This window comes from Periplaneta americana, chromosome 1 (assembly GCF_040183065.1).
Source record: "Periplaneta americana isolate PAMFEO1 chromosome 1, P.americana_PAMFEO1_priV1, whole genome shotgun sequence".
In the NCBI taxonomy this organism is placed as follows: Eukaryota; Metazoa; Arthropoda; class Insecta; order Blattodea; family Blattidae; genus Periplaneta; species Periplaneta americana.
The window spans coordinates 102,419,840-102,434,302 of NC_091117.1; the positions used below are offsets into that span (position 1 = coordinate 102,419,840).

Sequence of the window (14,463 nt, forward strand, 5' to 3'; positions counted from 1 at the left end):
GAGAAAGATAACATACTTTCTCATTATACGTTTTGTATGTATCGCAAAAATTCAGATCTTTCATTATGTTGGAAATTATTTTACCGGTACTGCTTATCGATTACTTTTTAACTACAATTCAAAAGACATTCCTAAACAAATGGAACTATTCAATATGCCCCCAAATAAGAAGGTAAACTTTAGTCATTGGCTCCTCTACAGGAAATATCCTTTATATTCCCAGACGTAATGCATTTGACTTAGTTTATAAATCATACAATTATGTAGACTTGCACAATTTTACTTTCATAAATAATTAAACATAAGCTATAATGTAATCATTTTTAATTTTTCTTTATATAACTAAGAAAACCGGCATTTAAAATTGATATGAATACTATACTTAAATATATTAGTGGTTTATAGAGAGACGAGATTCATAATTCTCTTTTTCTTTTCAGTGGTTCACTCAAACGTAACAAGTGATTTTACTTCTAGTAACGCTAATCCTCTTACAATAGAGGGAAAGGAGCCATCCTCTTTCACTTGCTTTATCTGGACTTAGAAGACAAATTCTAAATGAGAAGTATAAATTATTCTATACGGCATATTAGTTTCTAGTAATATTTTAAATTATAGGTATACTTAAAATAAAATTACCTATTAGGGGCCTACCTTAAATATCTCCCATACTGTTACTGATATCGAGGAGCTGTTTTCGCTATATTTCAGGACATATAAGAGCTCACAGATCTAGCCTACAGAGAATGAATATTAATAAAAAAAATAATATTTTCAGCATAAAGTTTTATTTTTGATGGAACAATAATAGTCATAAGTGTAGCAGAGATTAACTAAAAAATTAGCATTATTCTTTGTTTTAATGCAAATAGTTACCGTAACGAAATATCGATATTCAACTTTTATCCTTCAGTCTGTACAAAAAAATATGACAAAAAATGTTATTGTTATTTTGTTTATTGCAATAGCAATAGAAAGTGTCTGTGATGTTCTAATATTGTTATTTTGTTTTTTGATCGTTTTATTTTTATTGAAGTAAAGTGTGTTGGTATTTACTGATGCTGAAAAAACTGATTTAGTTCTCGTATATGGTGAATGCAGAAAAATGCAATGCTGCACTATCTTTCGATACTGTTCACTTACTTTTAATGCATTTTACACATGAAAAAAACAAAATAACATAACATCACTATCACTTTCTGTCGTTATTGTTATTGCAGCAAACAGGATAACATCAGCAAATTTTGATGTTTTTCTTGTATCAAACAGGCATTTGATCGGGAGAATAAAAGTTTAATAGGGATATTTTGATAAACATTATAAACATGCGGTACACAGAATTATTATTCTAATTTTATTTAGTTTCATTTCAACTCAGCCAGCGGCGTAGCTCAGGCGATAGCCCCTTTGCCTGTTGATCTGGAGTTCTACTCGGGCATGGGTTCGAATCCCGCTTGGACTGATTACCTGATTATTGAGTTTTTTTCCGAGGTTTTCCCCAACCGTAAGGCGAATACCATGTAATACGAGTATATGTCCTCATCTTGCCATCATCAATTCCATTGATGCTAAATAGCTCAGTAGTTGATACAGTGTCGTTAAATAACCAAGGAAAAAAAGCATTTCTGCTGCACTTATACCCATTGCTCCATTAAAAAATAAAATTTTGTGCTGGAAACACTTTTTAATTTTCATTTTTATAGGCTAGATTTGTGGGCTCTTATGTGCCCTTAAATATAGCAAAAACAACTCGACGATATCAGTAGTAGTATGGGAGATATTTGAGGTGATGGTTTTAAATGCCTACTTATATTTATGTCACCAAACATCGTAAGATGAAGATTACTTATATTTAATACCTCTTAGGAAAATGATTTTCAGTTTATGTTGACTTGATCTCCTCATATCATTTTATTATACGTAATAGCCTACACAAATCATGTAGAAAATCGTCTTCTGATTCTTGAAATGATGCATCATTTTGTGTTCTTGATTTCAAATAAAGATTCCTTCTGGGGCTCTGAATATGAACAAAATTTGTCTAATAGATGAATTCGCTGTGCACAGACATACATACAGATAGAGGCGCGGGCAGACAGACATGATGCCCGAACCTCTTTTTCGATATGAGAAATACTGAAAAGGTGCATTTCTGCGAAAATCTCGAAATGTAATTTTTCGAAGCATCACAATGCTCTCTCTAATTTCTTTATACTTCGTATAGTGAGAAAGTAAAATGTGAAGAAATGCAGCAGAAGAAGAGAAAGAAGATGAGGAAAAGGAAGAGGAAGAGGAAGAATGTGGATATCTCCTCAGAAATTGATATTGATTTATTTTGCCGCAATTATCCGCAATTGAAAATTACTTCATATTCTGAAAAACTGAATAGATAGGTTAGGCATACATGAAATTACATAATTACTTTTGCTCATCTGTGGCACTTCATAGTGTTTAGTTTAGCTTTTACTCAAGACAGTCTAATGTTAGAAATACAGTTTTAAATAAGTTTGTGTTTGAATTTGCATTGATGACGTCAATTACCAATTATGAGTCGTCTTCGTCATCAGCATCTGCATCGTCGTCCTGCAGGGATCCTTGGAGCTCTTCCATTTCGTCTTCATCGTCTTCTGCCTTGTCACTGTTGAGGAACTTTGTTGAAAGTTTGGCGATTGAAGCTGCTGCCTTGAAGAGGGTCTGAGCCTTTAGTTTCTCTATCTTCTTCTTCCACTGCAATATTACAAAGCATTCGCAATAAATATTCAGTGAGCCACAAGTAACAAGCGGACTTAAAATTTGTTACTTACTTACAAATGGCTTTTAAGAAACCCGAAGGTTCATTGCCGTCCTCACATAAGCCCGCCATCAGTCCCTATCCTGTGCAAGATTAATCCAGTCTCTATCATCATATCCCACTTCTCTCAAATCCATTTTAATATTATCTTCCCATCTACGTCTCGGCCTCCCCAAAGGTCTTTTTCCCCTCCGGTCTCCCAACTAACACTCTATATGCATTTCTGGATTCGCCCATACGTGCTACATGCCCTGCCCATCTCAAACGTCTGGATTTAATGTTCCTAATTATGTCAGGTGAAGAATACAATGCGTGCAGTTCTGCATTGTGTAACTTTCTCCATTCTCCTGTAACTTCATCCCGCTTAGCCCCAAATATTTTCCTAAGCACCTTATTCTCAAACACCCTTAACCTATGTTCCTCTCTCAGAGTGACAGTCCAAGTTTCACAGCCATATAGAACAACCGGTAATATAACTGTTTTATAAATTCTAACTTTCAGATTTTTTGACAGCAGACTAGATGATAAAAGCTTCTCAACCGAACAATAACACGAATTTCCCATATTTATTCTGCGTTTAATTTCCTCCCGAGTGTCATTTATATTTGTTACTGTTGCTCCAAGATATTTGACTTTTTCCACCCCTTCCAAGGATAAATCTCCAATTTTTATATTTCCATTTCGTACAATGTTCTGGTCACGAGACATAATCATATACTTTGTCTTTTCGGGATTTACTTCCAAACCGATCGCTTTACTTGCTTCAAGTAAAATTTCCGTGTTTTCCCTAATCGTTTGTGGGTTTTCTCCTAACATATTCACGTCATCCGCATAGACAAGAAGCTGATGTAACCTGTTCAATTCCAAATCCTGCCTGTTATCCTAAACTTTCCTAATGGCATATTCTAAAGCGAAGTTAAAAAGTAAAGGTGATAGCGCATCTCCCTGCTTTAGCCCGCAGTGAATTGGAAAAACATCAGATAGAAATTGACCTATACGGACTCTGCTGTATGTTTCACTGAGACACATTTTAATTAATCGAACTAGTTTCTTCGGAATACCAAATTCAATAAGAATATCATATAATACTTCCCTCTTAACAGAGTCATATGCCTTTTTGAAATCTATGAATAACTGATGTACTGTACCCTTATACTCCCATTTTTTCTCCATTATCTGTCGAATACAAAAAATCTGATCAATAGTCGATCTATTACGCCTAAAACCCCAATAATTTCATCTACGTACGGAGCTAATCTTCTCAAAAGAATATTGGACAAAATTTTGTACGACGTCAACAAAAATGATATTCCTCGAAAGTTACCACAGTTGGTTTTGTCCCCCTTCTTAAAAATAGGTACAATTATGGACTCCTTCCATTGTTCTGGTGCAATTTCCTTTTCCCAAATTGCAAGTACAAGTTTATAAATATCGCTATATAATGCACTTCCACCCTCTTGTATTAATTCTGCTGGAATTTGATCGATACCTGGAGACTTGTACTTTTTCAGATTTTCTATCGCAATTTCGACTTCTGAAAGCGTGGGTTCGGGTATAAATGGCTCAGCAGTTTGTATTCCAATTTCGTCCCGATCATTTCTATTTGCCTATGTACAGTTACCTTGAAAAAGAATGAGACGATTCTTGGTCGTCGGAAGTTAAAGTTCTACAGCGCGGTTCACTCGATATAGACGTAACGATACATACCATGACAAATAGTACAAGAATTGTTACAAGGACCACAACAAGGACAAGGACCAAAATAAGGATCACGAAGAAGACTGCCATTTAAAGCCAGGATATCACAACATAGCTCGAGTCACAAAATATCATTGCTTCACTGTACCGAATGGCAAATGCCTGCTAAGGGATCTACATTCTGGACTGCTGCTGTCACTGTCTTGTCTCGTTAGCTCATATAGTAGCGTGTCGGTTCCACTGTATAACCGAAACGTCTCGTGTTCGAACCCGGGTAAAACTTTTTTTTATTGAAGTGTAATTAATTTGTTCAGAGTTCCTCGACAGTCTAATTTGTCGAAAAATATGGAATAATTTATGCCCAATTTCTGGGTCTTACAAGTGGGCTGAACCTCGTCAAAAAAAAAAAATAAATCTTACTTGAAAGTTAAAAGTATTCTTCCTCAAACAAAAATCATAAGAAACAAAAAGAGACCTGTTAACTTAAAATCTTGTCCACATGCCATCAGCTTCTATTACAGCTCTAAGTCGATCCGATATGGATGTCAGGAGATTGTGCAATAAGTTCTGATCCCCGGCGAGATCTTCCCAGGTGTCAACAACTTGATCCACAATTCGTCTCGATTTCGAGGGCGTCGGTGGGCATAGGTGGCTATCCTTCTCTTTTTCAATTCCGCCCATAAATTTTCGATGACATTCAAATCAGGTGACTTCGGAGGCCAATTAATGATTTCGATCTCGGGTCTCCTTTGAAACCATCTTTGAATGCTTGCAGCATAGTGCACGGGATGGTTAGCCTGCTGGAACAGCAATGTTCCTTCGGGAAAACGTTCTCGGGCGGAGAGAAGGAATATATTTTCCAGAATGTGCTCGTAAGTTCCCGCATTAAACCGGCCATCGATGCGTTCTATAACGCCAGGTCCATTGTAAGACATCCACCCCTAACACGATATGCTAAAGCGCCCCGATCTTTCACGTCGGTGCACATAATGCCGGTCATGTCAGAGACCATCCTCACGATAGACACGGACAGGACTTTCGTAATCACTCAAGATGGTTGTTTCGTCGGAGAAAATTACATTTCTCCAATCGAAATCCACTCGATTGGTAGCGAAGGCAAGATGGTCGACAGCTTGTGCTTCCCCCAATATTTCCATTTGCGCAGCCCTCCGGCTCCTTATACCGCGGTTCCTCAACCTGCTGATCACAGTCTGTGAAGAGCCGGGAAAGTTAGATGCTGCTCTTATTTCGTTAGCAGTCAGAAAGGGGTCCTGTCGAACTGTCTCGAATAAGAGAGCATCCTCTTCCAAGGAAGAAATCCGCGAACGCCCAGGAATAGGGCGATTTTCGACCTCCCCTAAATTTTGGTAACGATGAACCCACCAGGAACACCGACCAAACGGCCAGCAGATCTAGCCCCATATCCAGCCTCAACTAGAGCTATAACTCGCTGTCTCATGTCACGTCGGTTCGCCATTACGATGAGAAATGAGGGATGACGATAATACTTTAGTGTAGACAATGACTATTTAACGTGATACAGAATTATTGAAGTAACAGGAATCTTGCATAGTAAGAGTTAATAAATCAACCTTAAATTAAATATCTAAATAACAGGAAATAAGGGGAAGTCCAATTGTTGCGAAACTAATCAAATTAAATCTAATTACATTAAGTAAACAAACCCAAAGTTATGACACCACATTGCTACAGCTAAATTGTAGGTTATTAACATAAACATTGAATAGGTCCGTGGTTGTGCGTTGGACGACAAAACCATCATCGAAAGTTCGAATCTTGCGGAGGAATGTAACTTCTTGCTTTTTATAATGTAAATCAGACTCGTAACTACAATCATTCATATTTCTTACATTATTTATTAATATTTGTAGCCAACATTGAATTTGTAAAGAAAAGACTTCAGAAATCTCATATGGAATTTGTGATCTGTAGTGACATAAAAATAGATTATCTCTCGGAACTTTTCCGTAAAAGTAAATTAAATTCACTCCTTGAAACTGGAAACCTTAGTCGCAGAGTCATTTTCCCACAGCATACAAGCTGAAGTAGCACAGCCATTGATAAATGTTTTGTACACAGAATTAGACTGAATTCCTATTCGACAGAACTATAATCAATGGTTTGTCTGAACATGATACACAAATCCTAAGTGTTTCCAATGTTACTGAACAATTTAAAAATATTAATTTAAAAACTAAGAAAGGATCGTAAATGCTGTATCTAGTGATTATTCACATTTATGTCTACAAAATGAATCTTGGAAAAACGTATATGATACTGGTACTACTGATATTAAGAGAAAATGTATTGCATTTTTCACTTAATTTCATAATCACTTCAGTGGATGTTCTCCACTCAATGTTGTGAAAAAATTCAAAAGTAAAAACATGTAGATAACGCAGGGACTTCAAAATCTCATGTATTAAAAAAGAAGAATCTATATGTAATGTGTTGCAATGTAATGATCCTCATGTTCTTAAATACTGCAAGAAGTACACTGTAATTTATCAAAAGTTATGAAAGAGGGAAATAGAATATATTTGAATAGAAAAGTACAAAATTCAGATAATACAATTAAACCTATTCGGAATATGATTAAATTTAAACTTGTAGATATCCTAAGAAAGAAAATATTTTTTTCATTAAAACCAATGATTATAAAGTAGAGGATCCTAAATACATTGCAAATTCGTTTAACGTATTATAGTATATAGTACAGAAATATTATTGACAACTTAAACATTCAAGATTTTGCAAAAGATACTGCAATTGGTTACTTAACAGATGCATTTAATAATTAGTATTAATATATGTAATTAGTCAATAACTGCAACAGTGATAGGACTCTAAGCCTTGGGAAATGTGTGTCTGTGTGGCTTAGGAATATTTTTTTTCATTTCATTCTTATTGTTAGTTTTTAATATATATATATATATATATATATATATATATATATATATATATATATATATATAAAATGATGCAAATGCATTCATTAGATTAACGTTTATAGTATTATAATTTGTAATTTTGTATTGTTTGCGATCATTAACACTTAATCTCAGGACTTTGTAAAACTCTATTTCAACGTTACTTAGCTATTTCAACGTTATGTAGACCAAAAAAAAATCGTTGTGTATACTAAGAATCGAACTCGCACTCTTCTACACAACACGCAGAAGTCTTACCGTCTGAGCTATTGAAACGACATGAAAGCGTTCCTTTCTGTGCGGAGTGTCGATCTAGTCATGAAGGTCCATTGTCGATTTAACTACATGATTTATGTATATATTTATCTTTTATTTACGTAATATTATCATATTTTTTGCAGTTTTTGAAATGAATTTCGGAACGATGGTAGTAACAAACCAAATAGCCTGAATTTAAGTAACTCAATATTCGTTATCTTGTGTATCAGTGCTCTGGTCTCCGATCATGCGCAGTGTCTTACATCTGAGACTTAGGAATATTCAATCGTTTCATCCTTTTCCAGGGAAACTGTACATTTATTAGTTGCGCAAAATAGTTTTTCCATCTGTTAAGGATTAAATGAGAGACTGCAAGCAAGTCACCATTCTCATCCATGATCACGTTTACCCTTGGCTGATATCCGTTCTTAAATTTCTTTATACCCTTATATAAATCTCTAATGTTTTTATTCTTACTATTTGTTTCTACCTCATTCAGTTTTTTCTTCAAGTAACCTCTCTTTTTATTCCTAAGTGTCCGACTTGCTTCCCGTATTTCATTGAAATAATTATCTCTCTTCTCCTCAACTGGATCCTGTAAGAATTTCAATTTTGCCTGTTTCCTTCTTTCTACTGCAATGCAACAACGTTCATCAAACCACGGTTTCTTTTTCTTAGTTTCATAATAACCTATGCTCTGTTCTGCTGCAATTTTGATACTATCTCTGATATTTTCCCACACGCTGTTAACATCTAATTCTTTCTCAACTTCGTCGGAACTTTCAAAAGTGGCAAACCTATTAGAAATTTCGACCTGATAATTTTGCTTAGTTTCCTCGTCCTTTAATTTCAAAATATTGAATTTAGTAATATTAACTTGTTGCTCTACTCGCTTGGCTACTGATAGTCTTTCTCTTAATTCTCCAATTACCAAATAATTGTCAGAATTACAGTCTGCACCCCTGAAAGTTCGAATGTCTACTATACTAGTATGTCTCCGTTTATCTATCAAGATGTGATCTATTTGGTTGTGTTTCAATCCATCTGGAGAATTCCAAGTATATTTATGTATATCCTTATGGGGGAATGTTGTACTTTTGACAATTAATTTTTTCGATGTGGCAAAGTTGACTACTCTAACTCCATTGTCACTACTAGTTACGTGTAGGCTCTCTTTTCCAATAGTTGGTCTAAAAATATCCTCCCGTCCTACTTAAAATCTGTACGTTTTATATTAACAATGAGCTCTTTCATATTGTGAAATGAAAACTCACTTTCCACCTTTATGAATACTCTACACTTTTTCATAACCAGTTTCTTCTACATCGTAATGTAACTTGCTTTCTAGGTACAACTTTTCAAACAGCTTATTGCATTTCATTTAAATGTGTCTGTTTATGTACGGGTTAGAGGAGGAAAGGTCATTATTATGGGAGATCACAGTATTGGACAAAAAGATTCATTTGAATATATGTCTGTGCGGAATATTAGTCGAGATAGAATTGTTTACTAGAAAAGTTAAACAACTTTTTTGTTGTTTTATTTTATCTTATTTCTTGTTCAAATTACGAGATTTTTATTGAACATCTTCACATATTTCACCGTCCACCTGAATACATTTTTCAAGTCGTGAGAGAAGATGACGTGTTGCCCGTCGAAGATCATCGTGCCATTCCTTGAATTCAATACTTCATCCTCCAACCTAAAAGCTTCATCTTCTGTCGATTTTTGTTTTCTAAATCCAGACTGTTATAAAACTAATATATTGATATTGTTGGGTTCCAAATAATGATATAATCTGTTAGATACAACTACTTTCTCAAATACTTTTGAAAATATTGTCAATAATGATACGAGTCTATAATGCAATACTACATCTATCTCTTGTTTTGTATGTTGGTTGTATTATGAGTATTTGAGTATTTCTGGAAAAATACAACATTACATTAATAAATTGCATAAATTGCTCAAAGAAAGATAAATTATTTGAGAACAGGCTATTAGAACTTTACTTAGTATTTCATCATATCTAGAGTAATTTCTTGTTTTTAAATGATTTAATATACATTTTTGCTGCAATGCAGTGGTGGGAATAAATATGAGATCTGGAAATTCAGTCTCAAATGTATCTCATAAATAACCATTTACAGCATCTTCCGGATAATCTTGAATGTTCAAGTTATCAGTACTATTTATATCTAAGTCCTTACAAGAATTTGCAATAGATATTGAAACCTTTTCTTTGTAATCACTGGTTAAAAAAAACAAATATTTTCATTCTTTGGGTATCAACTAGTTTAATTTTTAATAATAACCCAACTAGTTTTAATATTATTGTCTGAATTTTGTCGGAAAAGGCCTAAGAGGCGAGAAACAAGCAAAGAGTGCTAAGAGCATCATTCTGGAAAATGCTCAAGAGAGGACACTAAGAGAGAAAATGCTCAAGTTTTTTTTAGCAATGTGATAAATATTCTGCGTAGATTTTAGACTATTCAACTTTCAAGAGAGATGTGCTGCTTCAGCTGCTGGTCTCAAGCGAACCAAGGACTTCCACCTAAAGAGACCCGATGACCCAAAAACATAAGAGAAAGAAGTTACCTATATCTGTGCTTAACCTCCTGAAACTGGTAGAGGAGCCTCAACTGTTACATGATTTCGAATGAATTTATATAAAGTGTAAATATATTTAATGGGGTAAAAACGCCTATACAGCTTAAAATATTTGATTTTTCAAAATAATTTTTAATATATATTTTGTTAAACAATTAGGTATTAAAATACCTACATTACTTTCAAAATTACGATTTTTATGAGTAATACTGTGCTGTGTTTAAAATTTTGAAGGGGAAATTTTACCTTGTTTTCCTGCCAACAGAAATTTTCAAATCTGTTTTAATGATATCTCTGAAACTACTGAAGACAAAGTTCCGAATTTTGTGTGTGTGTGTGTGTGTGTTAACATAAACATATTTACAATCTGTACCAAAATCATGCTCTTATGTTGGATAAATTGTCTAGAAAAAAAAATTTATTAGCAAAAATACCTTTAAAATCGGTTTCTTAATTTTAAATGTAGATTAAAGACTATATATTTACCTAGATTCCTGAATGATGGTTAGATTTGTAAACCTATCTTTGGTTTAAAACATAAGAAAACAGAAAAACAGAAAAATTGAGTTATGATTGAAACTCCGAATTTTGAAACAGAAAGCAGTCGCCATTTTGAAAAATTAAAACGTATTAAAAATAGATAATTTTCTTAATATAAAGTAAAATGATGAGACTTTAAGATGCTTAGTCTATATTGTAATCTTTCTTGTAAGTCATATATACTGAGAAAAAATACTCAAAATGCTAAATTTTTTACTACTTGAAATTGTAAACACTTCCTTACAAACATTATTAATGTACGTGTTTTTTTTCGTCCTAAAATAATATTCGTCTCGAAAAAACTGATGGATATAACTCATTGTAGGCGAAAAGTGTTTTGGCCAGGTTTTCAGGATTCCTGGACCACTATGTAGCGGTACCAGTACTATACAGAGTCAACCGTAAGTAATATAATTAATTTCAGGAGGTCATTCTTTGAGATATTTCAAACAAAAGAGTTTAAACAATTTTGCTCGTTTTTTGCTTTCTTTTCGAGAAGAAATTGTTTTATATTAAACATTTCATAGCGTGTTTTCAGAAAGCCATTGTTTTAATTCCCAATATGCTCAGTCTACTTATGTTTGTGGCATATGTTTATATGCTTAAGTTTATGTTTAATTTTCATTGTGAATGGGCCTTAATAATTTTCCTATCATTTAATTTCATAACACACTGATATATTAAACTGACTAAACATATTATTACTTAAATCAATGGCTTTCCCAAAACAAGCTATGAAATGTTTCATATAAAACGATTTTTTTCTGGAAAAAGAAGCAAAAACGAGCAAAATTGTATTAAATTGTTTTGTATGAAATATCTCAAAGAATAACCCCCTGAAATTAATGGCATCACTTATGGTTCACTCTGTATACATATACAAAGGATAGTGACGTGACACATTCAACTTCTCCTGTCCAAATCCCATCCTCACCTTCCCGTGGTGCAAACTGTTTTCAATAAACAAGGCTCTGGGACCGAGTCACAGCGGTATAACTGTTTCGCCAGAAACAGAGGAAATATTTTCATATGCTGTCCTGTCACAGCATAAAATATAGCGTCCCACAAGTGGCGGAAGTGGGGAATGTTTTTAGGATTCTAAAAATCCTTATAACTAGGTTCAATGGGCCTGCAGACCAAAGACGGGTTGTGAATGAGTGATGTAGCCGCCATAGTATAAAAAGATGTTGCTTATGTGAAAACAGCTAAAATTTTGTCTAAAACGCACTACAATGATGACTATTCTTATAGTAAAATATTCTGGAGTCAAAATAGTTCCCTATTCGAATCTCCGGGTGAGGACTACTGTGGGAAAATGCGACAGTAAATAAAATATACTGCAATAGAATCCTGGAGGACTAACTTAATAAAAAAAAAACAAGTTTAATCTTGTAGACATACCTCTTCATCACGGGAAGGTAAAGCTGCTAAATACTCCTTCATTTCTGGTTTGGCTGGATCTGCAATGGCAAGCACAGAGAGGCAGCCGTCCACAGTTCCCAGCACAATGTTCTTGCCGTCCTCCGTACTTTCAATCGCACTCAGTTCCGCTTGCATTCGGAAGTTGGCTATCATCTGAGCGTCTGAGGTCCTGTCACAATGATATGCCATAACAATTTCGATTGTTAGATATCACAACAACAGTTCATTTCTCAAATATCTAAATTACAGAATTTGGTTTTATATTATTATTATTAATTATTATTATTATTATTATTATTATTATTATTATTATTATTTTTACATTGTTTACCATGTAGAAAATGCTCTTCAAATCTTTTTTTAGCAGTGTGATAAATATTCTTTGTAGATTTTAGATCAGGCATGTCAGAAATCAGACACTGAAAGTGCAGTGTATGTGCGCGGAACGCCGGTCTGTGCAGATTGCGTCATTCACGTGTTGCTCTTACCAGTTCTTAGCGGGAGGGATGTACAAGAATCTATTCTGCACTTCTAGTGTTCAATTAAATTGACATTTGGACATTATAAACATACTTAGCAGAAGGAAAAATCACAATTATTGTCAGTGTCTATATTTGACAATAATTGTAACACAAGAAACAATAGACTTACTCAGTTACAATTCACAAAGCAGTGGTTAGTAAAGAATCATTTATTTACATGATATGTATACAGTATTTGAAGAAAATATAAATATTGCAGTAATTTCGAAACAACAAAAAACGAACACTGTATTTCATTTTACGTTGTAGGTACTGATTATTTCAAAGTAATACTCTTTCATTGTTCCTCAAGCATTATTGGGACCATTGGTGCACACACGTTAAAGAAAATATTCTACTTCCAATTACATGCAATAGGAAATTGTGAGGCTTTTACACTGGAATCATTTCCTTGCTCTATATTAATATAAATTCACAATATTATTAATAAATTGGATAAATTAAGCTTGAATTTAAATTTATATATAGTTTATTTGGAAAACGTTGAGAGGAAATATCAGCAAGTTGGAGCGTTACTGAATTGAGTTAAAAGAGTACTTCACAAGCTGTGAAGCGAGGACATTTTCTTTATGTCAGGTTTAAAGATTTATTAACGTAACATAATATAGTAACGTGAGATGGAAAATTCGCCATTATGTATTATTTTTCCAGAAAATGTTTCCGCCTTACAAATAGTTGCGTTCTTCCCTTACAACCTCAAGATCCTACCATGTATTCTTCACTCAATATTCTCATCACTTATCAGCTTATCAATTAAAAGTTGTAAGTCGTCTAACCATTGATGGCTGTGTTAGTACAGACTCCAAAACAACATCATTGTCATGTTTGTCTTGCCGTGAGAGTACTAATTAAGAAATAAGAGCTGGCTAATATCATATTTTGAGAACTTTACTAATCTGATTTAAATTCTCACATCACTATTAGGTCCACATGATATGATGAAAGCCTTTCATTTTAAAATAATTACTGTTGGCTGAGGAAAACATCATAACAGTTATGTTATATGGTTCGTGATTTCTCTTCTTCGTTATATCTGTGGACTCCTCACTTTATTTTTCATAACGCATTCACAATCACAGCTCAATGAGTACCCGTACTGATCTGTGTTACTGAAACCAAAGCTGTTCTGCTACTGCATGTAATGTACAGCCCTGTCGCGTTCCCCTCCAAGCCGATTCACTCCCTCCAGGTAGGGAAATAGGAACTGCACATCGCACAGAGACAAGTGCACAATGTGCGCGACTGCACAACGTGCAGGGTTTTGATATGCCTGTTTTAGACTATTCGACTTTAATATAAATGACAAAATATTAAGCTTAAGAAATTTAACAAAACCAAAGTTACAATGAATTTGAGCTGATTGCTTTGCAGTGAAAATAATTCAGAATAGCTGGCAGCTGACATATTATCTATTTTCGGATCAGGACAATAATTTGAGTGCAAACTTTGACGAAATATAGCCTATATACTGAATCTGCAAGTTAGTCTTTTGTGGTAATGTGGTTGATAATGTGTAGCTTACGTGTTTTATGCAATTAACGGATAGGGACTCTTGGTGACATATATTGCGTATTTTTATTTTGTAGTGCAGTCATCATTATTTGATTGACATTGTACGTAAAATGAAGAATGATAAAAGCATAAACATGAC

General features: G+C 34.0%; 1 protein-coding gene across 1 annotated transcript in view; it reads right to left on the bottom strand.

The window, feature by feature from the left end:
- Window positions 1-1,812: 1,812 nt before the first annotated feature.
- Window positions 1,813-14,463, bottom strand: part of LOC138698967 (NACHT and WD repeat domain-containing protein 2) — a 487,839-nt gene continuing 475,188 nt past the window's right edge. The window contains exons 28-29 of the mRNA XM_069825158.1: window positions 12,250-12,439; window positions 1,813-2,727 (exon numbers count right to left, since the gene is read on the bottom strand). Coding sequence (XP_069681259.1) covers window positions 2,545-2,727; window positions 12,250-12,439 — 373 coding nt within the window. The 3' untranslated portion in view covers window positions 1,813-2,544. The remainder of the gene's footprint in view (window positions 2,728-12,249; window positions 12,440-14,463) is intronic.